This window comes from Bombus terrestris, chromosome 15 (assembly GCF_910591885.1).
Source record: "Bombus terrestris chromosome 15, iyBomTerr1.2, whole genome shotgun sequence".
Taxonomy (NCBI): Eukaryota; Metazoa; Arthropoda; class Insecta; order Hymenoptera; family Apidae; genus Bombus; species Bombus terrestris.
The window spans coordinates 1579935-1607358 of NC_063283.1; the positions used below are offsets into that span (position 1 = coordinate 1579935).

At 41.3% G+C, this 27424-nt stretch overlaps 1 protein-coding gene across 4 annotated transcripts in view; it reads right to left on the reverse strand.

Annotated features, from left to right (window-relative positions):
• LOC100648459 overlaps positions 1-25264 on the reverse strand; it is a 28552-nt gene extending 3288 nt beyond the window's left edge. The window contains exons 1-7 of one of the 4 annotated variants that reach the window (XM_048412888.1): positions 23892-25264; positions 9867-9946; positions 3246-3490; positions 2557-2750; positions 1959-2081; positions 1159-1373; positions 449-832 (exon numbers count right to left, since the gene is read on the reverse strand). In XM_048412888.1, coding sequence (XP_048268845.1) covers positions 449-832; positions 1159-1373; positions 1959-2081; positions 2557-2750; positions 3246-3490; positions 9867-9908 — 1203 coding nt within the window. In that variant the 5' untranslated portion in view covers positions 9909-9946; positions 23892-25264. Of the gene's footprint in view, positions 1-448; positions 833-1158; positions 1374-1958; positions 2082-2556; positions 2751-3245; positions 3491-9866; positions 9947-10844; positions 15954-16014; positions 16271-22287; positions 23263-23891 lie in introns of those variants that run through there. The other 3 variants (XM_003400989.4, XM_048412886.1, XM_048412887.1) reach the window with 3 other exon arrangements.
• Positions 25265-27424: the final 2160 nt, after the last annotated feature.

Genomic DNA, 27424 nt, shown 5'->3' on the forward strand with positions numbered 1-27424 from the left:
ATTTGTTGATTTATTTCCTTTCCGTTCTTTTCTATTACAAATATATCGAAATCTGAATACACTATATGCTTATCCGCATCTCGTTTACATAGGAAAATTAACGCTGATCCTCTATTATTCAAACTACGGTCGAGTGTAATCTCATAATACGTACAGACACTTATTTCAACAGCGAATATAAATATTAATATACGAAAACATCTGTTTTTATTTAAAATACATTGTATGTGCCAACAAAGGAACAATTTAGTTCCTAGCATTTAAATTTCAACACTGAAATTAATAGGAAGAGCTGAAAAAGGGAGTTCACTATGTAGGAAATCTATACGTATTATCCTTGTCTCATGATCTATTCGAATAAACGTGGTTCTACCGAAGGTTTCCGAAGACAGCATCTTAGAATCTCATTTACCTAGAAAATATGTAAATAAGTACGAAATATACTTACTACGAATGGTCTTGAAAGATCAGCGTTATCCAAATGAATTTCCTCGTTTGGTGTCTCGACTACCGGCGCCGGTAGCCGGTTGCTTGTCTGCGCCTGTGCTTTCGGAACTGATTTCTCGACCCCCAAGAAATGACCTCCTATCGAGGTCATCTCATCACCATCTTGAATAATGTCGTCGTAAAGGGAGCCATCACCTTGCTCGGTTCCACCACCTACGTTTTCGTTGCTCTTGTCGGCACTGTTGTCCTCGTCGTTGTGAACGGTGGGCGGTACCGTGGTTTGCGGGTATTGCGGTCGTATCTGATCCTTGCGCTCTTGAATGTAGTGGCCAACGGATCCACTGAGCTGACAGTGATCCAAACAGCCGTGACGACAGATCTCAACCTTGACATTGATCGAAACAACTTATTGCTTTGATGTTCCTCTTAGTCATCGTTTCATTTTTTTTCCCTGTCTTTCTAAGTATAAATTTGCATAATGAGTAGCCAAATGATTTAACGTTCATTGCCGTTTACAGAGTAAATTCATTAAGCCGTTCGTAAGCTGTTTAATTGTAAATATTTGCTCTTTACTTTGACGAACATCTCTCCAAGTTAACAGAAGGTGCGCCAAAGCACCTTGGTCGCGCGTAATAATATTTTCAGTTGTCGGTAATCCTGTTTTCGATCGTAAGCTGTGTTATCCGCTGTATATTACCCAACATCGTTTACCTTGCACTTGATGTGCACGCTCAACGCGTCCGGGAACTTGAACGCGTGGAAGAAGGCGTAAGTGATGACCGTCGCCCGATCGTCGGAACCCCGTGCTTTCAAGAATCGGCTGATCATCTTCGGCCTCAGCACGCATCCGAACTCGTCGCTCAGCTGTATCGTGTGTCCACCGCCGTCCGAGGCCACGCACGACTTGACGCGCATGTCGAATTCTCCTGTGTCGAATTAATTACGGAAATGACATTAACGAATACATAGCCGTTTCCAAGTATCACCCGATTGTGTAGCTTTCGAAAGCTATTAGAAGTTTCCGAGCGTGAGCCGTGTCCAACAGGAAGAGATTACCGACGTTTCGTCGGTATTACACTTAGCTTCGTCAGCATGTACTGCTACTCGGTATCCTTCGAATTCTAATGTGTAGTATATAATGTATAATATATTTTTATTTGTGAAAACTTTAAAAGCGCAAAGATACACAGAATGCGTATAACACGAAAAGACATGTAAAATATTCAAAGTATAATACTTTTTATAATACTTGGTACGTAAAACAATTTCCTACCGAAGTTGTACTTTTTTCATTATATTTTCAAAAATATGAATTTGCGTAAAAATCCCCAGTCTACCGATGAAGCCAGCCGCAATGTTGGCGGAACGTCGACAATTTCTTCCTATTGGAAACGGCTCACGCCTGCAAGCCTCTAACAATGTCAAACGCGATAATCCAGCTGGCGAAAGCATCAACGCTCTTATAGGTTTGGAAAAGTTTCATAAAGTTGGATGTTTCGTTGTCACGTTACCTCGATAATCGTTTATAGCGACGACTAGGGTGAGAGTAGAGCCGAGCGGTACTATTCCGGAAACCGGAGGTGCCCATGGTCCCTTGCCATGTTGAATTTCCATCCAACAATCCACGTTGTCGCCTGCAATACCGATAGAATGGTACACTTATATTTGCGTTTTAGTTTGCAGGCAGTCTGTTGCCCGTTCTCTAGGTACAACGTGTCAGGTGCGATTTATACGTGTTGCATAAAATGAAGTTAAGTGGCGAGGCTGCGGTCCTACCTGTGGTTAACCGCTGCTACACGAGTTACCGTGCGCGATGCGACCATTTGTACCTCGTATAAAACACTTTGCACAGAAGGATCATCGTTTTACCCATTAACTATATATCCATAGTCTTTCCTATAGTAAACCTTGATCAAGGCAAATCGCTTGTATTTATCGATTAAAGTATAAACGTATTAAAATTTAAGATATTAATCGTACCAAGGGCTGCTGTGACGAGATTTACTACATGGATGTTGGACGAGGGTTAAGAGATACGAAGATCATTAAGCGACGTCGATGTGGAAAATGTATATGTTGTTTGCATGTGTGTAGAAGAGCAAATTATACCTCTGAAGTCTAACTGTATTACGTCGAGATCCGCGATAACCATTGGCGGTTTCGAAGCAGTCTTTTCGTAATCGTTGAACCATTCGCATCGCAGTCGTTTGGCTTCGTCCCAGACTTCGAGCAAATCTTTGTCGTACTGAACGACAACAGTGTTCTCATAAAACTGTCCATGCATATCCGGCTTGGTACCGCATCTGCGACCAGACGAACAAAATCTAGACTGAATATCGATTTACGAATTTATTAATCGCTGAAACGTTGCAGATAAACTATTTTGCTGTTACTATTTTTCATTGCTAAAATGTAGCAGATAATACTTAACGTCTCTATTCTTCGTGTCTTTGCGTTAAACAACATTCGTCAATAATCTTCAGAAGCCACTGAAATACGCGCGAAACCCCATTAGAATCGATTAATAGCCTGTCAAATAACTTTTCGTTAAACCCAATCGCTTATCCAATTATCCTTTATCGTAGTTTGCGAGCCGGTTCGCGCCAGACGCCTCATAAGTTCCAGTTAATGTCATAAGTTAACAATCCTCTATGGAGATCCCGGTAAACCGAGACGGTATAATCGATCTCGAGCATCGAGCAACGCCTTAAATCATCTAATCGTGTCGAGCTTGCCTATATCTTTTCACGGGTAGATACGGTTCGATAGACGAATGCTTGATATTTTCGCGGTCTTACCTCGCGTAGGCTATCCGAAAGGAGAAGAAAGTCTGGCCAGTGGACGGTGGAACGTAGACGCATCGCGGATCGGCGTGTTGGCCTTTGGACGAGACGATGCCCTCGAAGGGTTGTGAGAACGAGAGATGTACATCCATGTGATCCTTTCCACACATCACCTCGAGAGATTGTATGGCTGGCATTCCCTCTGGCCTTTCTAGCGGCCAAATGTCGCTATTGCTACCAACGCTCTTCAAGCCAACCACCTGTGCATTCGAGGAATACGTTTTTATACTTTGAACACCATGACCTGTCTTCCTTTCACACTATACTACGCGTGACTGTCGTGAATACCTTCCACAGATGTTGTTCGACCGAACATGTTTGAACGTATACGTTTTATATTAATAACCACCGCATCAAAATTTATCGCGAATGAAGCGGTCCTCTACGGTTTATGTCTGTATCTGATGGAAGTAGATACTACTTCAATATCAGTAACCTGTCATACACAAATTTATGAAAGGTAGTTACGAATCTAGCCATTATGTAGTTTCCAGCTGCTTTTGGCAAGACATTTAATTACGTAGGAAATATTAATCATCCATCAAGTCGTAGCTTGAGCTGCATTTTCACTCTTAAATTAGTTCAGTGGTATTTTATCTTATCTTATATGGTATGAGATGTGTTAATAGTTGATAATCTTAGAACCTGTTGATTCAGTAGGAGATTCGATAAATTACAGGGGGGGGGGAAAGAGATATTTCGCAGATTATGTGGTTAATTGCATTTAAAATTCTATGAAGCACGCACATAAATTAAACTTACTAAGCACCTTGTAAAAACGTTAATACGGGGTTACATTTATTATCGTGATTACGTGTATCCTAACACCTTTATATTCGCATTTTTCTTCTTAAATTAGATACAATAAATATTTAATTACTTAAATGATCGTACAATTACAACTTAACGATCTCTTGTAACGATCGTTACGTTCCAAGTGTACGTAATATCGTTTATGATAAGCCGAGATGCAACAGTGAAATATATTTTCTATGAAATGTCGATACTCTTATGAAGCTTAACGATCGCTGTACGATTCGTAAGTTACGAAGTTAGCTAAGCGATAATGGCCAAGATATACCTTAACAATACAGTAGGCTAGCGTTAAAGAAATTTGTTCGAATAATAGCACGCCAAGAGTTGCGGTATAACTACCCAGATGCATAACCGTTATGAAATTTTTACAATGTTAGTTATGCTCTGATAACTAATAGAGCAATATCGTAAATGTTAGTTCAGAACGAGACAAAGTCACAAATGTCATGACAAATTTATATCGTTCATTGTCATAAACGTATTAATTCTTATTCGACTAATTCATCATTAAAAATTACCAATTTTATTTAACTACGTTCAACACGCTGCAATCAATTAATTTATTTGATATCCGATTATTTTACATCGTGTCAAATTGAAGCAGACGTAATATATATTATAGATACAAGTACTCGTACGATTGTTAAATATTGACACACTGTATTCTATTACGTGTTGTCTCAACGCGTAAAGTTTGTTCTTACAGAGTTTTTACGATATTTTCAAGCAGCACGCAATCTCTCACCGCGGCTAGACCCTAGTAAAACTTTCAATAGCTACGTTCGAAGATTCAGATTTCACGATGTGCCATTACACCTCTAATAATATTGTCAAGGATACGGATGTCTGCGTTACTCCTAGTTTATGAGAAACATTCGAGACATCTTAAGTTGCGGGCAACAGATATTTAGCGAGTGCTATGCGAATGACCTATCCTTTAATGCACGTTTCTACACATGAAACCTACCTATGCACGCTTCTATACACTAAAGTATCCTCTTGTGAGTCGTGAAGTTATGATTACTTATGTACCTACTGTAAACCGTACTTATCATGTAGATCAGTCAAGGATGAACAATGCGAGCATAAGCTGCGTAAGCTGTAGTTTATGATCCATTGAAATGATCGATCGAAATGATTTGCAATCTTCAAAATCTCAGTTATCAATGAGCAAGGAACAAACAGATATAACCAATGATACACGTTATCCTCGTACATATCCTATGCAAAATACACGTGGCAATTTCAAAATATCCGCTATACCATAGAATCTGTGTCCATTTCAATTATAGATATATCATCGTTCGAAGACTTTCGCGAGGCTGTACAGCATCGTCGAACATAAGTACCTTTTCGCGGCTACAATTCCCGAACGAGTGCCTCAATAACGAGACTTACTCGACCGTATCTGTAATTTCGCGTTTCACGTATCTTTATTTCGAATCGGCAGCGATGATTATACCATTACGTTTACCGTAAATTATTATTGCGCGACTATCCTCGGTATTCTCCTACGAGCGTAAATGCCACGCAATGAATGAACGGATAAGCAAATAAACGTTCCGTGCATAGAATGTATCGTTCGGCGGACATATTTCGCGATACTTAGAGGAATATTAAGCCCGGCAAAACACTGTAATGTTTCGCCTTACGGTGATCCGCCGTTTTTCACATACGGCGCAAACGTTGCGATTCACGGCGGCGTAATATCCTAGAATCTTGGCATGAAAATCGCAAGCGTGCACAGGTCGTGGGAGATTAGGCGTGTTATGTTCCGAGGATTTCTCTAGAAATCACCGGCTGGCCAGCCTGCATTCTTCGCGTACAGCTTTGGGCGTATTACTTCGAACGCATAGTCGCCGCCGCGGAGATCGCGTCGCTTGGCTCCAGAGAATCGCAGAAAATCTCGGCGACACGCACGCGTAAGTGAAGATCTTTGAAGGAAGGTGTTCCCGGTGTATATACCGTGCTCGCGCAATGCTGTAACGGGAGAGGCGTCTTTACCGCTGCATTAACGGTCGCCGTTTTTCGCGCAAGTGAAAACAAGTTTCTGTGCTCTTACAATCGCACTGTTAAATGACAACGTTTCATTAGAAATGATTACGCACCTGGTATACACAGACCACGCGCTTGTGTGCACTGCGTGCTCTCGCGAGCAACCGAGCGAGCCTCGGTTTTTCTTTCTCCATCATTTTGCTTCACCTTGGTTCACGGTCGATGATCGAGAATCAATCGCCCGATGCACAGCGCTTTACGATATCCTTCGCGAACGTTGTAGAAAAATGTTGATTATGTGCGAATAATAACGGCTGACAGGAGGGGGGCGGGAGGGTTCAATGATCCGGATAGAACGGATGTTGAGGTAGCTATAGACTCTTTAATGTACTTCTTGTTGGTAGATTGTGAGAGTAGATGAGGGGAAAATTGGGATGGAATTTTAAACTAGCGCATCAATATGAGATAGATCGGAGTTGCGAGTGAGAGTATATTGTCTGTTTCCTGGAAGAGCGATACAAGAAGGAAATTTTGTCAGGAAATTAATTCGAAGTAGAAAATTCTTAATCTTACTCGTTTCGCATCTCCTTTCTTTAAAAATTTAGCTAGCAGTCTTTGGCATCTGATGATCTCTAATAAAATATTCTTTATGTATATTATTCCCTATTAAGAAATCTTTTTTGTTAAATAGTAAAATTGTACTTGATAATAGGGTCACGTCCATTCTGGTAAGTAACTCGTTTGTAAACTAAATTTTTGTAGATGTTACAAGATTGAGTTGATTGTTGAGTTAGAAAATCGATAACGTAAGTACGAAAGTCTTTTAAAAATTCGATATCCCGTACGTAACGAAAAGATAAAATCAATGCAACAGAAATACCTAATGTTCCGCAACATCCACGCTCTTTGCTCGGTCATTTATCGAGAGAAGACAATACGTTCGTGCTCTTGAACGTGAAACGAATGGTAAACGATATTTATATTATGCGCTACAGGCGGAAACAATTCGCGGGATATAGGCTTTCAGTTCGTTATAACCGCGAACGTATCAGTATTCTGAGTTACTCGAACGTGAGGCACGCCGGTAGGTGAGTTTCCCATCGCGGCTCTTCTGGCGTTCGAATACTAATGCCCGTCTCCGTGTACTCGATTGTATTCCTCGTGACACGCGGAAATAGCTTCCTCTGTATTCGTTTATGTGCTACTCTCTACATGAAACGAGTAACTATTTCTTCGCGTCACGTTCTTTTGAATAGGCACCGATAAAGATTTCGGCGATGGATTGTATTTGAAGTTCCTTCTTTAAAAACTCGTGGTCTGTCGCGCCGGGCACAAAAGCAAACGATGAATAGTCACGCAGTTTTTTGCGGTATTTCTTCTAAGAGCAGTTAATCACCGATGGTTAGTATATTTGTATATGCGAAGACCCGTTCAAGAGTTAACAGGAAACGAGATATGGAACCCTAATTCTATTTCGTTCGATATTAGATGGTGTTAGAGGTAATTGATGATATAATTTGTCTCGAGATTAAGATATTAAATGTTTGAAGAAAAAAAGTTGTATTAGCAAATAATCTTCAACGTGAATTATTAATTATATGTATAGAAAGATGTTTGTGCTTTTTGTTATTTCAGTGCTTTAAAAAAACATCGAATTTACTATCTCTCTCGATCGTTTATGCAGTCTCAAATATTTTGCTACAATCCATAGAGTTTACTTCTCAGAGCCACTGAATACAAAAATCTCAATTTCTTCAGAATATTTGATTATTCGACTGGATTCAAAGACCTTTAACTCGAGTATCATTCATTCTTGGTTCTGCAAAGTACATATTACTCGAATTGTTCATAAAAATTGTTCTTGTAAAATTTTCATTTATAACCGTGGGTACGATAAAGCCGAATTATCGAACGAAATTATTCCGGTAGAGTTTGGCGAGGTAAAACAGGATAAAGTGGATGAAAATCACCGATAACTATATACGAAGCTTCCTAGAATGAATATAGAAATCCGGCAGAACGAACAACGTGGATACGGAAGGGTATACATTTTGAAGCAGTAAGCACACGAGAGGACGACGCATTTCCTGCGCGAAACCGCAATAAGAGATTTCACTCTGTAGACGCAATAACGTCGTGGGGGCAATAGGTTGTGCAGGGGTCCTGAATAACTTTCAGAGGAAGCAGGTGCAAGGGGAAAAGGAGGAAAAGAAGGTCGTAAGATACGGGTAACGGTACCTAGAGTAGGCACGAATATCCGCTTGCAAGCTGTCGCGTCTCTTGCTGCGTCATCGCATTGTCATCCAACTGTGACGAATTTTTCATTAGGCATCATTTCGTAACGATCATCACGGATATAAAGTGAACAGTTTTATCCCTCCTTCGTTCTTCTCTTGATTTCTAATTTTTGAACGGTACCTTTTACTACCTACTATCTTTAGGGCCTGGCTACCGAGAGCCCGTTAGTCTTTAATTAAGGAAGGGATCTATGAGTAACGCGGCGTCAGCAAACGCAGTTCACTGAAATTATGGCCCATTATCAGAATTGGTAGCCGTAGTTCAGTATGTTCTAGAGTTTAATTGGCTTACGAAAGAAATGGCTAGCAGATAAGAGACAACGTGCGAAGAATCGTGTGAATAGTTGGGCGGTGTAATGGGTGTAGGATTATGTACAGGTATTCCAACTATCCGCATGAGCCACTGTAACTTAATAGTATCCGTAACTCGTTTTTCACGTTCATGGTCTAATAACTTACTCTCCTTGTCTAATGGTTGTATGTAAATTCGCGTATGTATGTAAACTTTCGGTCGATACAATATAGTCAGATCAGATATTACGCATGTTGCAGCTTTCTTACAATGTGCCATAAGTGTCTATTTAATCCTCGAGTCTCATTGCATTTTATTATTTATTTATATATATATAATTTATAATGACAGTCTAGTATTAATGCTAGAGGTATTTATGCTTTCTAGATATTCAAATAGATCAAGCTTAAAATCGTTTACAAAATTTTATCATTTTACGCTTTATTCCTTATGATCTGTTTTATTATCGTAACTTTCTGGCTCAAGTGTCAAGACGTGAAACGTATTTGCAGTGTAATTTTCTCTTGACGCTTAAACTTTGATTGTAAATATGCACATTAGATGCTAATCCCCGTTTTGTCTTCATTATTCACTCAGGCAAGCTTAATAATAATCGTTCGTACATTATGCGAGAAAGTAGCATACTTTCAGTCGGATGTTACAGCGTTGCGTGATTATTAATTATTTGAACCATTCGATAGCCTTTGAACCGGAAGTTCGATTACCTCGACTCGATCTGTACATATCCATCTATCGATGGTTCACAAATAATCGATAAACGTGTTCTTTCTATATGAGTTACCGTTAGGTCATATCGAATAATACTTCTCATATGGGCTTATTCGCGCTATTATTCTCTCGCTTAAGCTATGGCAAAAACTATTTATTATTGTACCGCGGGTTATTATATTTTTATCAATATAACTAAAGAAACGGAACTTGGATAGGAATTTGTTTCATCCACTAATTATTATAATAAATACTTTGGATTGAATATTTCATATATTTTTGCATATTACATACTTAACACCGTCATATTTCCCATGAGATGATAAAAATCCGTACTATAGTTACTAACTGTGTATACCTACATATATTTGCTCAAGCTATAATGAATCTTTACCGCAAGCTATTGTAAATCTACTTGTATGTACAGAGATTAGCAATATTTCTCACCATATAGATCAGCATACGTAGCAACCTCCACACCCCTGGCATCCTGGAGGTCCCAGCCTCTCACGATGAGATACGCTTTTCTGAAAGCACGAACGTTTTGTCGTTAGAGCATGCCTTAATTTATTGTAATCGTATGCAGGCGAGCTGACTCTAAAAGGAATTTGCAGCCGGATCTATTTTAATTTATCCGACCACCATGGTCTAGCGAGCAAATTAACTGAACACCGTCCGTCAGGTCGCGGTTCGAATCCCAAGGAGGTCTCGGCGTAAAATTGATTTGCCGAGAGAAATCATGGTTATGGGGTTTCGAGCGTACGCGTGCTCAATCCGTTCGGTAGAATTAGGATCCGCGACGTTTACGATCAGTTTCAGATAAACAAGATTGATCGATTCGGTTATATTGTCTTTTCATAGCCATTTCAATCTGATTTTTTTACCATCGTTGTGTATAAAATCTACTATAATTGGCAGTACAACGTCCGTCTAACGAATTTTAACATAAGTTGTATTTTTCTTTTTCATTTTGGACGCTTTTCTCACATATTTCACGTATCGCGTATTTTATATACCAGAGCGACGTTACCATTCGCAAACTTATTGCCACGTCCAATGTAGACATTAAAGGAAGCATAGAAGTCAAAGCACGAACGAGACAAATGACTTTCGCGTAACGAGTTTCGTGTATTTTCGTGCCAACACAAAATGGACTGGAACTTCTATTCTTGATCAATGTTATTCTACGCGATAATTGTCGTTCGACTGATATATCGGTTTATCGCGCGAGATCCATTGCGAGGATAATACAAGGTTGAACGTTGTCTCTTTCCCGAATGAAAAAAACGACGCTTAAAAGCACGGAGGAAATTACAACTGGTAGTTTGTTTTGTAGTTCGTGCCTGACCTATTTAGAAACGACACTTTGTTGGTTCGAATGTAGCTGAAACGAAGTCGCTAATGAATCGATAAGCGATACGTTACCGGTTCGGCCAGTTCCTCGTTCCTTTGATCACGTCTCTAATACTGCCTTTGCGTACAGCAAATCCTACGATCAATCAGAGTAGTCAGTATTTTGCTCCGTAATATATTTCGCTCCACGATCCGTATCACCTTCGGGTGAAGCTAAACGAACGAGAGGAAATGATAATTACAGGGAAGACCGATCGTCTGCTTCATTTTATTTGCTATGTCATTCGGATGGCTAGCAATAAACAAGTAAAAGGAGCGTATAATTCAACCTTGGGTATCTGGTGCCGATTCATGTTAGACGAGCGAATTGATCGATTTGAGATTTCAATTTCATGCGTGGGAAAATGAAACGCGCTGGTTAAAGCGATATGGGTATCCGGGATTAAAAGGAAAATAAAACGTTCGCGAGATAAAAATAAAATTAACGATCGCGTATCCAGACTGAAACCTGTTCTCCGCAACCATTCATAAAACTCGACGACTGTGGTCCATTTTCGCGGTAAGCCATTTATGAGTAGCTTAAGCCGATGGATTTTCAACGTTACAATCGGCGGTACACATCAATCATTGACTGTATAATGGACCAACCGTCGATGATTCAGCGATTAGCTTTACGATTGTCACGAGAGTCGATAATAAATTTTTAGCGGTCGTTGCGTCACGATTTTGCTCGAAGCAAATCTCAACGGCAAATCGAGTCGGAGCTGATCAGCGGCTTGCCGAGTCTACTGTTTTTTGTCAAATTAAATGCATCGCTTCACAGAGCTTTCAATTGACAGCGACCGCCTTACAACCTTGTTCTCTTAATAACCAAATGATCGTGGCGTTACGACTGTCCCAAGCGATTTATTTTGTTTTCCTTCCAGCCTCAGCTTTCAACGGTCTTTGACCGTTTTTTATTCTTCGACTATCGACTATAACGAGCGGTTCGACGCTTTTTCATAGTCTTGAATGTTGTCTCATCGAAGTAGATTAGTAACTGGTAATTTTTAAAGAACTTAATCCTCACAAGGGTACCGTTTTTGTCGAACTCTATGAATCGACCTAACTTTAATTTCTGGAAATATGCTTCTTCACGCTTCCTTTTTCTTATTACATTTCGATACAATTTATTAGTTATATACATTACGTAGATCGTTACGTAGATCTAATTTCAATACTCATTTGTTAAATATTTATGAAGGGGACAAAAATAAATGGACACGTAATGGAAGTAGGTATCAATGAAGTTTCGTCGAATATGGCTTGTTTATACAAAAATGTAAGTATTAATTTCGATTTTTCACTAAATAACTTATAATACTAAGAGCATATGTAATAAATAAAACTGAAGTATATAAACTATAAATCAGTTCGATTAAAATTCATTGATACTTCCGCTACTTGTCCACTTGTTATTCTCGTCGACTGTATTTACATAATCATCGATGTACACGTCGCGACGTCACGTTGCCAATTGTTAGGCTTACATCGTAATACACGAAACAAAAGGAAGAAACCAGCTGGCGTATATCGGCGAACAGCTGAGTACGACGCTGTTATGCGGACGACGTTAATTAAAATTGAGTTTACTACTGTGTTGTACGCGTAAGTGGCACGTCACAGATTACGAATAATATAGTTGAACGTCAGCGGCGTTCGTGAGTCGACGTGTGTAGTAGACAGCGTGTCGACTGGATACTAAGAATGCCGTATCGCTAAGCATGTTTTAATTAACGCAGTGGCAACGCTTACAAACTGAAATGGATCTCATTGCGATCGATTCGAATCTGCATCGGGGCATACCCCGATAACAATTTCCACTGCTAATGCGTTAACAGAGTCACAGTTAATGATTCGTGGCTATTATCGAATGGCTACCGTTTCGTGTTTATTCTCGCGGAACGATCGGCGAAAGCAAACTCGATGAGCGCAAGAATGCCGTAAAATCATGCGAATAGCATTCGAATTAAAGTACAGATACAAAATTCGTTATGCTCCGTTTTGTCGAATTCCTTTTTAACGTATCGTTTCGTTATTCTTTGGCCCCGAGAAGTTTACTACATACAATACGTATTTTTGTAGTTCGTGAGAAACGGTACGTCTATACCGATTAATGTCTATATGAAATAATAGTCCGAAATGCTTTACCATGCAGGAGAATGGAGATATGAATGAGATTGTAAACACAATTCGAAGAAAATGTTCTTTACCTCATAAATTTTAATGCGGTTGTTTCTGTGAACAGGAAATGTTAATTGACTAATTATAGCGAAGACATAAAAGCAGCCTGACCTATATACATACGTATCTTCTTTACCTTAGATTTTTAGCGTTAGTCGGCCGAGAATCGACCACGCAACTGATTGACATGTACCAATATCCTTTAATTGGCACGCCTATCAACTCTATGTAATGCACATAAAAGATTACGACGCGATTATCGTCACGACGGTCGTTTCTATCGTTGATGACGTAATCATTATCGTCAGCACGGTTATTTACATTGTAACTGCTATTCTTGTGTTTGTCGCGTGTTATAGTTCGCAACAAGGTTCTCACGTGCTTCCGATTTTGGTGCATGAAAAATCAAACCTTCCGCGTGCCATCAATTATTTGCCGTTTAAACCGATCGAGATAACAATCATCCTATGATCGTTCCCGGATACGCAGGGTCATCTCGCTGGAGTTCCCATAGTATGCAGGAATTATTGCTCGCGAACCTGTGAAAGATTACAAATACCGAACGTAGAATGCACGAAACCTATCTTCCGAGTATCACATACATGTCTATTTATGTGCACGAAGTTTTTAACGAGGATCGTTCGAAAGGTAGGCGAGCTAGACATTCTTGCAATGTCTCAAAGTTGGAATGCTTCGAACGATCGGTTACGTTACGGGCTTGTTCGTATCGCCGCGGCGCCGTAACGGTGTCCCCAACTTACTACTTCTGCGATTCGCCAGATAGATCCCACGTTAATAATTCCCCGTGGCATCCTTTCATGAGATCCCGAGTACGTCCTTTCCCAGACGATTCTCTGTTTCATCGACTCGAGCATCCGCGAATAAAACCGGACGCGAGCTACGAGCACGCGTGCCACGGCATGATGATTTGTCTTGGCGAATAAATCGCAGTACAAATCTCTTGATCGCATTAGTTACGCGAGATCAGCTCTTCCGCTGTTGTACAGCTTGATTTTCCGTTGTGTTAAAATGTCGCAAAATTACCGTTTTATTACTGCTTGAATATTGAAACACGATACCAAAGAATATACTTCGTTTCATGTAATATCTACGTTTATTTCATAGCGTGTATAAATTATTTAAATATATTTCGTGGTTTTCGTGTTATTTACTGGTTTATTATTCTTTGGTTCTTAGAACTTGAATTTAACTCGAGCTAAAATTGGCGTTGATTAAATGTATAAATGATTGCTGTTGGAGATAATTTTTACTTGCAAGATATTCGTAATTTTTAATTACAATGACCGAATAAAGGAGGTCTTCAATTTAATTATTCGCTAGTAATAACAGTTCACGGTGCTATAATTATGACGCACTTTTATATTAATTTGTTCATGGATATCGTAAATCTTTCAGCAATTAAAAAATTTTTTTGAATGATGCGTATAATTTACCACATTCCTGAAAGTAAGTAATACAAATCTTCCCAGTCCTAAACAGTACTTAGTACGTTACCAATGATTTTACTTAAATCCTCATGTGGGCAATGTTCACGAGAAATAGTAGATAGTGTAAAATAATGTAGAATATTTAATTCCCCAATTATTGGATATTAACAAATAGATGTTAAAAATAAAAATAATAATACAAAGTTTAGGTTCGAAATTATATATCCGGTCTCGTGGAGTTCGAGGCATCTCCTCACACTGACGCGATAATTTCTTAGTGTTTCGTGCACCTAAACTATTCGTAGTATGTGGGAGAGACGTATTATTTCATCACGGAGAGATACATAGATTTCCCATAAACAACGTACGAGTAGTGGAGCCAGGACTAAAGTCATTAATTCTTATATCCCTGGGTAATTTGTAAGTGTCACCAAAGCCAACGGTAACTTATTCCAAAACTATCAGGGAGTTGAATCGAGTAAAAACCGAAACAGATACGCGTCTTCTGATCATCAGGCACTAACGACGCGAGACAAACTCGTTCCTTGGCAAAAAGTTTCTTAGATTCGATCATAAGCAACGATTAATTATAATCGCGTACAAATGTAAATATCGTTTCTTAAACGATGCGTCTACCGCGCAAGTGGCAATTACCGTGATGAGAAATGATAGAATTATTCGAAAAAGTCTGTCTTAATGGACGTTTAAATCAAGCGACTTTTAAATGTGTTTCTTGAATCTCGGCGCTCTTGAATAAACGGTACCATTAAAATGGTTCAGTGAAAACTACATTTACACTGTGGCAAATGTACAGCAGATACTTACGTGAGATAATTATAATATGGATCTGAATATTTCAAATTTGTCGTCATTTAGATATCCATGTGGTTTAACTACACCTTGCTTAGAAGATTTAAAACGTCGTTTGAAAAGAAGAATATTTAACGATAGTGTGTAACTTCAGGTGCTTACGTTGGTAGTTACACGATGTATGTGGCATTATTTTCATACGATACAATATTAAATTTGGTACTTTACCTACTGTGTATTACATAATATATCGTTTGAACAACTTTAACAACGATTAGAAAATCTCCAAATGTATATTCTATTAAATACGTAAAAATATACTGTATATATCTATTATTTCCTAACAATTACCGAAGATGCACTAACTATTTTTCAATTCTTAAGATATAATAAATTATTCATGTAACGAATCATAAACGTTATTCACGTTAATTATTCTAAGTAATGTATTATACCGTAACTGTACTGTAATACCATTAATTATCACGATACGTATTATATATCACGATATATATCATTTTTATATATATTAAGAACTATACATTTATCGTACGTAATTACCAAGGAATACCTTTTACACCGTAAAACCCTTAAATGGTAAAACAACATTATTGCAAAGGAAAATCCATCGAATAATAAGATTCTAATGATCTAATAAATTACCTTATAAGATACGATTGTAATAAGAGCAAAAATACAAATCGTTATGAAATAGATCTTCGAATTTTAACGATTATATACTATAAATAGAACGTATTTACCATTAACGATTCCGATCAAACAGTTGGTAATAAGATGTAGTTAAAAATATGATAGATAGGCGATTAATCCCTTCCGGCGGATAGATAAAACGATCTAAAATAATGCTCTGACCAGCGTGACCTTTAGAATACGTGTCTGGCCGCAACTGTTGCCTCGATGCCGGTGTCGAAGAATTTATTGCTCGGTAAATCGAAGAGGATACAAAGAGAAAACGAGACGAGCTCGCAACACGAGCGTAGTATGGAATGGAAGAGATTCGTACGAGCACTAACTGGACGAGTAATCGACTTTACGATCCATTCACCGTGCGGTCGAGATCGGTTATGTTAACATTAACGGTTAATATGACCCAGCGATGGTTGTTGCGGCACAGAGGACAGCCGGCACAACGATGAGCAATTATCGCATGTGTTATGTTCATCTTGCGTACCGATCGTCTCGAATGAAGGCTGCGTGGTAGCCGCGTATTACGCGAGCTACACGCGCCCTGTGCATTCGACCATGTGAATGCACTCGCGGTGTACGCTTATGTAAATGTAGACGTACACACGGTCAGATAAGAGCATCGTGAATGGAAAGCCTGGCAATACGCGTGTCCGAACCAGACGAGTTTCCATCCTATAGAAGACGAAGGTAATTAACGCGCGGACATCGTGTTACGAAGTCACAGCTATCGTGAACCCGTTACCGCCGTTTCAGTCAGGTGTTCTCAAGGAGATCGCGCGTCCTTCTTCTATTAATAGGTGAAAATCAATTTGATCTGTCAAGAGAGAGAGATCGTCGACATATGGACAAGGAAGTAGGTCCTTCATTGTGGCGAACTGAGAATTTACGATTACGACGAGTTGTATCATAGCGATGTAGCCTACATCTGTTACATAAAGAATAGAAAGCTTTTGCACATCCGGGATGCGTTAATTTGATAAAATATAAGAAGATCGTAGAGACTTATGTCGACGGCTACGCTACCCGTAAGTATACCGATTTTCCATGGTGCCGTGTTAATTCGATCGTTCTCTTCTTCGTCAATGACGAAGGAATTATTATACAGAAGAGAGTTAAAGGAAGCCGAAAGGCGCTCGTTGATCTGTCGAGATTCAGGATAGCACGGTCCAACGAATTCTAAGAGCAGCTTGGCGTGTCGGGGCAGCAATCGTTTACCGCAAAACCGACAGCTGTCGCAAATCATCATTATCTTCGTTCAGCCTGGCTACAGAAACCAGGAGCAAGGAAGAAACTAGGTTAACGCTGTGACGCGCCACGCTGCTCCGTTTCCGCGCGAGATCTGCCTGCATTAATCCGTTTCTGTATGGGCAGCGGTACGGATTTTTTTTATATCTGCCGTTGTGATTCGGTTAGAAATTAATGAGAGAATCTCCTTGTAGACTGGCATCTGGTAACGAGCGTGAATCATATACGCGTAACGCGTAGATGGACAAGCGTGTAAAGGACCGGCGCACCGCGCCGTTGGAAATAGTTTCAGTGTGCCGGTTGCGAGCGCGGATAGCGTGTCAAATGAACGTAATACCGTGGTAGATAATGGATAATGGCACGAATCTACACCAATACCGGTTTTCATGTAGGAGAGCATGCACGCGTCCGCTCGAATCGTCCGCTGTAAATGATACGCGGCCGCGGTGTACGCGCACGCACGCGTACCGCATAACCCCGCTCCGATTACGTTTTCCACTAGTATTTGCGACGCTTGATGCGTAAAGTATTATAGGCTGCGCAACCATCTAGCCACTATTGCCAGCGCCAGAATGCGATAACGTTCGCGATATATATGAACTCCATGGGCCGTGGAAATCGACCGATGATCGATATCACCGTTTTCACCGTGCGCGACCGACATGCTGCGCGAAAATCCGAAAGCTGTGAAATCTGTGAGAGCCGTCAGCTACGGTTTAGCCGATGCTTTAATGCTGTCAGGAGAGCTCTGCCGCGGACAATCCGATTAGGGGTAATTATGCATCTAGATCGGACAATATTGCGTATTAGGGGTCCGATTACAAACTTGAAAACGTCGCACGTTAAAATTAATACTTCTATGGATTATTCTAACGATGGGACGGTGTTGTTAGACCTCGTGCAAAATGCTTTTAATTTTCGAAATCTTCGTCTGCTTAGAGATATAAGGTGAAAAACAAAGATTAATCGACAACAACGACAATCGACTAACAAAGACAAGTTCGACAAGAGCTTCGAAATGTTGGAGCTCAACTATGCTGAACTGAAAAAAATTAAATAGTCGCTAAAATGGAAAGAAAATACTTTTTCATTTACCCTATTGATATAGCATGATACTTGAAATGGGTCACCATAACCAAAGAATGTATCTGATGAAATCCCAAGGCGTCAGAAATAAAGAGCAATATAAAAGTGGTAGGAAACGAGGAAGATGATAATTTCGTATTCGCAATTCGCTGAAAAGTACATAGTTTGGAGATTGCAATTGCGCCGCAAGTTTCTTGTATTCGAGCGTAACAGCATGTGAGAGGGACAAGCTTGCAAACTCGAGCGACAGACATTAGTATTCGTAATAAAGCAGCGTGTTGCTGCACGCCGAAATTCATGAAACACGAGTCAGAAGTATCGCTTGGCCCGTGACACTGTTCGCGGTACACAACCGGTCGTTATTTCTTGCCATGTGTAGCGCCGTGTCGACAAATAGACAAAGTTGCGGTATGCTAATATTAATTCCTCGAGAAATTACATTGGCAAACGAATGCAAAGTTATGTCGGGCGTGATCTCAATGCCACCGCCGTGCCGCGTCGCCGCTCCGCGGCCAGGAGGTTGAATGCCCCCGTACAACGTACGGATTAGTGCTTGGTACCAGCGTAATCGTATGCCTGGTGAATATTTCATGAAGCGCGGAAAAAAGAGATGACACCTGTTCGAAAACCGTTAGCGTACTCCTTTTGCCCGCCAACGACGGGACGGCGATGGCAAACGGACGTTCGGCGACTTATTTCGATGCAAATTTTAAAAAGAATGCGCGTCGCGGGTAAGTTTCAGGAAGCAGTTACGCGTGCACCGTGTCTTCGGGTACCCTTAATAAAACCGTAACGTCTGACGAATGGCACGAGATCCTCCGACTAATCGTTTCGTGTAAATTATTAGACAACCGGCAGTCATCTAACGCGCGTTGCTCAGTCGAGTAAAGTAATGCCAAATTTTATCGAAAAATAAGAAGACGAAGACGCTAATGAATTTAATGATATACCGAGAATGGAAGTGATTTAGAAACCACATGTTTCTTCGGTTATTATGGCCATTCTTTTTACGTGACTTTTATTACGGGTTTTACACAACTTATTCAAGTCCGGTTACTTTCGCGAGCACTGTTCCGAATTAACAAATGGCCCAAGAATTTCCTGCCATTTTTTCCCATGCGCGCCGCTTTGACATTTGGTAACCAAATGATTCATTACGTTTTATTACTTTTATACCTTGTACGATTAGAGAAACTTGTCATAGATCAATTAGTATAAAAAATTTGTTATCGACCGTCATTCTAGATGCGAAAGAAGCTGTTGGAAAATGTCTACTGCTAACATTGATATTCATGCGTGCTTGGAATTATAAGTTCAAACGAAGACCCTCGGAACGATCCAGGAGATTTATGCGATATTTCAAAGTGATTGTGAGTACGTGACCGTACTCGTCGTGCTCGGGAAAAGTAGTTCAAAGTATTCAAAAAGAGGGTTGAGAAACTCGAGCATGAGCCGAGAAAAGTACGTTTCTATATCGGTAACGGCGATGGATACCGATGAAGATCCAAAATGCTAGTTTCAAGGTTTCGCGTTATTGAAGAAAAAATCTAGATCTATTCTACAAAATCGGAAAAGGTGTACAAAATTGAAAATTGGATGCCCTATTAACTTAATGGTTAATAAGACCAAGATCAAGACGACGCGAGACTGCAACAGAATACAGGACCTTGGATCATCTGTGTATCTTTTTACAAGCAGAAGATAAAAAGTGGTGGAATACATATATAACACACTTATATCATATTGGGAAAAGATTGTTAAATTTGTCGATGACTATTTAATTTAATCGTCGATAATACTTTACACTTCGAGCTGTTAAAAATGAAAAATATCAAACGCTTTGATACAGGACAACGATTCCTGTTTTAAGATAAAGTCGTGAACGTTTTATAGCCGATCGTTTGTCTGATATTTTTATGTCTATTCTATTCAATATACTCTTTCGATTAAGTCAATTAGTTAAATAATTAATCAGTGCCAAATTTACGGCTCAGGAAAAGAATATATTGCAGACATTATCAAACGATAATATATTTTGGCATGTAATTTCTTTTTACAATCGAATAAACTGTGAAAACAAATTCTGTCTTTACGGTTCTGAGTGAAGGAAGAGAAAAACGCAGTCTTTCTCTCTCAAATATAAACTCTCAAAATATTCTATTTTAATACTATGGAAGTCTTCGAAGAATGCTCGCTGCAATTAGGTCCACGATGACATAAAATCGATCGACTCGGTGTATCTTCGAAACGAATGTTCGGCCAAGGTCCAAATGTAGGCAGATGTATAAAGTTCTTTTGCTTATGCGTGTGAGTATATTTGAAGTCGGCCTGTGTATCGAACGAACCTGAATCGGTCTCCCTAGTCGACCTCCTTCCCAGAATCGCATAATAGCTCGGCAGCTGCATCTATATGCAACGCGTTGATACAACGCAAACTCATCAAGAGTGCAAAGAATTCGGCTATTCGCAAAACGTGGCACGAATGATACGCTTTGTTAACGCGAAGAGCAACGTTGTGCGACTTGGATTTTCCTAAGACCGATTGTCCCGATTGCTGGTGGATTCCGGAAACGCGTTACATCTTACATCACGTGTTTCCGCGCGAGGAAGTCTGCAATTCTGTTACGTTCTCCGAATCATCTTAGACGCAATCGTGGATTCTTTAATCTTTTTATCGACAACGAGTTTCTTAAGTTTGAGAAAATGTAAAAGATATCGATATGCATAATTTCTGATCGTAAGTGTATGTCAAAGTATTTTTTGTAACGTTAAAGATCTTTTTGCTCGTTAAGAAGAGTGAAACTGTGACACAAAGAAGATAAGGATCGTAGCAAAGTTAAGCTTCCTAGGATTTGTGAACGTGTACGTGAACGTCATCCGTTTTTCATCGTCCCTCGCACGTGGGAATCTCGACTTTGCGACCAGATAATCTTTATCGCGTGTCGAGACATCGTTGGACTAAAAGGTTCGCGCGATTCAGTCAGCTTACTTTTTCAAGCTTAACGGAAATTTAGATCGTTGGCGTTTCTCATCGATCTTTTAATGTTTCGTCGTCGCATTTCTCCGGTTAGAAGGTTGACAGTGTCCTCAACATGGACTAAAGACGCACTAACCGAGTATTCGTTGGACCGCTAACCGGAATGCGCGAGCGCTAACTCTTGAGCGTCTCGAAGCTCCGCGAAGCGGTTGGGTGCTCGACTCCGACGATGAATAAGAGAAAGAGAGGCCGACGTAGAAGAAGGAGAGACACGGATAGCGAGAGAAAAAGAGAGAAGAGAGTGGAACAGAGGCCCGCGGGAATGGAGCCTCCGTGCTCGCGATTGAAGAAGATGGCAAATGAGCGAGACAAAGAGGATACCAGGGAGTAAAAGAGAGAGAGAGAGAGAGAGAGAGAGAGAGAAAGAGACGGTCTCGAAGTACGTGGAGATTCGAGGCACATTGCGCCCAGACCAGCGGCACGAAAATTTGGTGAGGCCTCCTTGCCTGCGGACCGACCACATTCCCTCCCCACCCGATTTCCTCGTACGAGAACCTTATCCGCCTGGCTGTTTCGCCGTGGTCCACTCTATCCGCGTGCGCGTTTATATCGACAGCCGGATCATCGGCCCGGTTTGCATTAACTGTCGCAACCGCGCAGTCCCGCTTGAATGGGAAACCCGTTAAACGAAAACGAACGGCCCATGAAGGAATTCTTTTCCAGAGTTACGAGATCTAACGTCTCGAGGATCGTTTCCGTTGACGTTTCGTCTAGTTCACGCAATCTATTTCGGCAGATTCATTAGGAACAGCAACAGGATAATTTTGAATAATTTTGTAATTAATAGGAATTTTCGTGAGATCGTTAGTGGGAAAAAGACAAGTTTGATTTTATTTCTGCCGTTTAAGACTCCGAGAGCAAATCGAAGGATCAGAGAGTTTTGTTTCGAATTGACGATTGTTCGGCTACGAGGAAGATTAATATTTCTCGTGAATTAGTTTACACGAATAAGGCTCACCTAGCGATCGCGGAGTGCGTGCGGAGTCGCCACGTGTTAGCTGCAGCTTAGCGGCTCCTCGTGCCGCATCCCGGCAGCCGCGTTATCGCCTTATCAAGCCCGCCTTCTGCCCTTGTCGCGTGTTAAGCTTGACCGTGCGTGTTCTTTGGCACTGGCCCCTCCTCTTGTTACGTTCGCACACTAATCGTTAGATCCTGCGTTTGAATCACCCAACGATCGACGGAGCACCGTTTATCATCGACACCGGTCGTCGTTCGTATTTTCGGTAATTATTCTCCGTGTAAAATTATTCTCGATACGATGAAACGAGGTCCGTCACTCAACACAATTCACCGGTACCGCGACTTTTCTGCGTGGCGTTTACATCGATTCAATCGCGACGATCGCGCAACGACAACAGATGATCGCTCTCGAGTGGCATACCGCAAATTGGGGCAAACGATCCGATCGGTAACTGTGATTATTCGCGCGGTTCGTTCAGCGGTCGTTCAATGAAGAGTAACACAAAGAGTCCATGAAATATAGTATTTCTCACGGCAAAGAGTCTGTGAACCGATAGTTCTGTTCCGTACGATGGTTTCGCGCTAGGGAAAAGATCGCGCGTGATACAGAGACACGACGAGAGAGAACGAAAATCAAACTCCCGTTCGATCGTAGCCGATGCTGCGACTGAGCATCGATAACGGCAGTGTGGTACCGGTAACGGCAACGGCAACAGCAGCAACGACAAGTAGTGTATCCGCCAAAAGATCCGCGACGTACGTTCGTCAATTTGTCCTCTCCTCCGCTACTACTACCTCCACCTTTCCTCTCTTACTCTTTCTCGCTCTTTTTCTTTCCCCCCCTTTTCTATCCTTCTTTTTCACCCTGCTCTCCCTTTCTCTGTTCCTCCACTTACGAGAGAATACGTAACCACACTGGTTTACGGTTCCGTTCGCGACGAAGATGTTCTGCGGACTGATAACCTGCCGTCTACTTACCTCCGGCAAGCGCCCCTAACGCGCCGAACTCCCTAGCACGACAGGTGCTCCGAAGGAGGAGTGGGAATAAGAGGATGGTCTCGCGGAGGGGACAGGGATAACCTACTCGTAGCGGCGGCAGCAGCAGCGGCGGCGGCGGCGGCGGCGGTGGTAGCTCTTGCCGGCGTATACGCATTGCGAGAGAGAGAATGAGAGGCGATTACGAGGAACGGAGAGAGGGAGGGTTGGGAAAGAGAGGGATGAGAAAGGAGAAAGAGACGGGGAGAGCTGGACGACGACGGCGGCGGCGGCGGCAGGCCGTGCAACCAGCACCGAGCAGACCGAAGAGAAGAGGGCAACGACACCGCATCGCGGGTCGGTGGGCTTCGACACATTTACCGAAAACTACATCGTCACCACCGTCACCGCCACCGATGCCGCCGTTCGGATTCTCCGAATCTCTCGATAATTGATCGATCGATCGACACCTGACCGTCTGTCGTACGATAGATGGAATTTCAATATACCCCTTTAACATACTATTACTTACTAACGCGCTATTTCAAGATTTAACGAATCCAACGAAACAACTCACGTTGGTTTATAGGTCGACGATATTTCGAAAAACCAGTAAAGGTGTCTTACCTTTCAAAGCGGCCTTTGATCGTCCCTTCAGAATTAAGAATCTCCGAGTTCGGTGATCCGAGTTCACGCTTTTTCCTTAGGTTTATAGGCTGTCGTAAGTTTCGCACGAGAAGGAACGCTAGAAACCAGGGTGCTGGGATTATCATTATTTAGGGAGACGTCGGGTGGTCATTCTCGATCGTTGGCCTCTTTGGGGCACGGCCATTTCGTAGCCGGGCCGCGTTTTCCATCTCCCACCCTCCTCATCTTTGCCGCTATCGCGCCACCTCATCCTTCTCATCCTCTTCCTCCTTCGCTCTTACCCTTCTCTTCTTTCTCCTGTTCGTCTTCTCCCGTAGTCTTATACGTACATGCTTCGCCCTTTTTCTTCCTTTCGTTCATACCTTTTCTCTTTCTTCGACTAGGGCAGCTCCGGGAACAGTGATATCTCAAGAACGATCTGCGATGTGACCCTTTCCTCGTTGCGTTCCACGCTCGGGAAGTCGCGATGACTATTTGCGAGGATATATCGACTGCGATCCCACATCGTTAATCGAATCGTCATCCTCGACGTTTACAGAACCTATTACTCGTTTCACATTCTACCGTTTGATCGATCATGATTTTCAATCTTCCGCTTTTTTCCATCGCGAATCCACGCCGCGCAGCGCTAGATGGACAGGGTTGCGTCTCAAACTATCATCCGTCATTTTTCTTCCAGTCGTTATCGGTTCGCTTTTTCTCCTTATCAATATTCCTTCTATTCGTCTATTTTCGTTCTTCCAGTTGCGGCTTCTCTCGTTCTTCGCGCTTCGTATTCGTTCGATATCCAAACGACATCCCCCATCGATCATTCCCTCTTCTCCTGATTTCCGTGTAACTCAGCTAACCGTTAATCGTGACACATTCTTCGCGATAAAAATTGTCGAACCAAGTAAATATGATAATTAATTCAAACGATTAGTTCGATAAATATTCGCCGATAAATATTCATCGGTTAGTTCCGACGAGCTAGCGCGTGTTACATGCTTCACCCTTCGTCGGTGATTTTCAGCGCGACTCGCGAGAAACAGCTTTGGAGAGCTACGTCGATGGGCGAGTACGGCCAACGTTCGACGAAAAAAGAAACATTTTCCGTTTTCAAGATCGCGCTAAAAACCCGATGCAGTCTCTAGCGCGCGTTCTGAGAAGGATCGGGGTCGCGGGACGTCGGCACAAGCGTTCATGTACGCGAGAAGATGCGACGCAAGGCGGGGCGAAGTGCGATGGACGATCCGATCCGATCCAAGGCGAGGCCAGGCGAGACAAGACGAGACGAAGATCAACCGAGGCGTCGTCGCCGTGCGCTTAACTCCCCTATAAGGCAGTTCTTCTCTCTTTGCTACCTCTAGTCACCGTTGTCTCCAGGAGTACGATGCCTATAGCGAGGTGTCCCGAACGCGCGCCACGTGATCGCGCATCATCGATTCTCAACGCCTCGAATTTGCTTATTCTCTTATAACTAGGTTTGCGCTTTTGACAAAATCTTCGGATAAGTACGAATTTTGATGATAAGACTCGCTTCGATTCCGATCGATATATTCCAATGTGAAACGTATCGAATAAAAATCTAATTCATGACTCTTTGCATTATTTTATATTTATGTACCTATTTATATTCTGTTACGTGTATCTACATCTGAATTTGATTTATCGCAAATAAAATGATACAACGTTCGCATAAGCACAATCGTTTCAATCCGTACGCGAAGGTTATTTATTTCCACGGTTCACAAATTTGTATCATCAACTATCTCCTTCCTCTATCGCTTTATGAATGAACGTTCTATATTCGTTTGCATTTAATTATTGTTTTTTTATTCGATTCTTTTCACCTTCTTTCCACAATTATATAACTTGCGTACAATTAACTTGTAGACGTGAATTTTGCAAACTTATATTTTCTACAGTCTCGTTCTTGTCGTGATATACGCTCGTATCAAATATAGTATGTACAGTATATAGTAGTGGTACAATAGAATATATGTATTGGTAATAGTAATGAAATTTGAGTAATTGTGGGGTTTATGTAAAAAAATTTGAAGCATGTTCTCAAGCCCAAGCAAATGTACAATTTAAGCGAAGATTCACATTTCTGAAAACATATTCCATAGGTAAGGCTGATAATTCATGAATTTTTGTTTGAATGCTAAGAAAGAGCAAAATGTTCCTTTTAAGTAAATATCTCAGGAACGAGGTTTTCCTTGCGGACAGAAAGTAGAAGTTGAATTCAATTGCTTCGAAGACCGTAATCAACTCAAGCAGTATTCCTTACATGTCACGTATGCGGTAAAACTGTATACGAGTAATAGAATATTTCGTTATCATTGAAAATAATATCCGTATAGAATATAAGAAAATAATAGCCACTGATATAAGTACGTAATTTAACAGATATACGTACATACGGGTATGCGTTACATGAATTCCCCGTAATAAATTCGTGTATGTCAATCTTTGACATCCCATCCTCCTGTTAAAATTTCACAAGAAAAGTAAGAGTAACTAAAGAAACGTCAAGATTTCTACGAATTCGTCAGAAGCGAAATTAATCGACTCTGCTTTTCACAAAATTATCAATTCCGCATTATGTTTGTCATTGTCGCTTTTTGTATGCATTTTGATTCACGATATTGATCGGCATAGCTTTTCAGCGATTTCGTAAATACATATTTATTTTGAGTTTTTCTTAGAGACAGAAAGAGTCGTAGCCGATGTATCATGTATTTTGTTGTCGACTTCTCGGGAAAGTTCTCACGCACGAGGACGGACTCTTTGGCAGCGAGCCGCGATCAAACCTATTCATTGATCCTTGAAACGCGTCAGTAGCCAGAGAGCAGCACAGTTTGGTCGCACGTGGTACGTGAGATGCATTTTCGACTAGTCGTCGTTGCGAAACAGAGCCGCAGACGCCGCTGACCGATAGCTTGTCCCCGTGTACCGATGAATTCTCTTTGGTCGCAATACGCATATTAATGAATTGGCACGAAAGGTGACCGTAGTTGAATCACGGCTCGTTCGATCGTCGTTTAGACGGTGTCACACGTTGTGTACGCTAATTACTTCTCGGTAACTACTTCCTTGCAAGCTGCCTCGCGTGATTACGCTTGTCCGCTTCAGAGAAACGTCCGGCCCATTAGAATCGTTTTATTCGCTCGAGTCAAGCGAGCCGCAATCGTGTTACTAGTCGATCGTCGACAACGCAAACCCATCGAGACGTCTTCAGGTATCTGAAACTCGCGCGGTCAACTAGCAACCGGAATTTCTTTCGTCTTTTTTACATCATGCAAGAAACGTACAGTAACCTATTGTTCGAGCTACACTTCGGCCACGAACATGCTACGGGAAGTCGATGACGTTTCTTGCGCGCACTTGCGTAGAACTCCTCTTTTTAAGCTTGCCGCGATCCTCGAACTTTCATCGTTCTTATCTTAATAAACAACGAGAATTTTCAATGTTTTTAAAAGACATTAGATTCTTTATTTTTACGATGATCGGATAACGTATTCGCGATT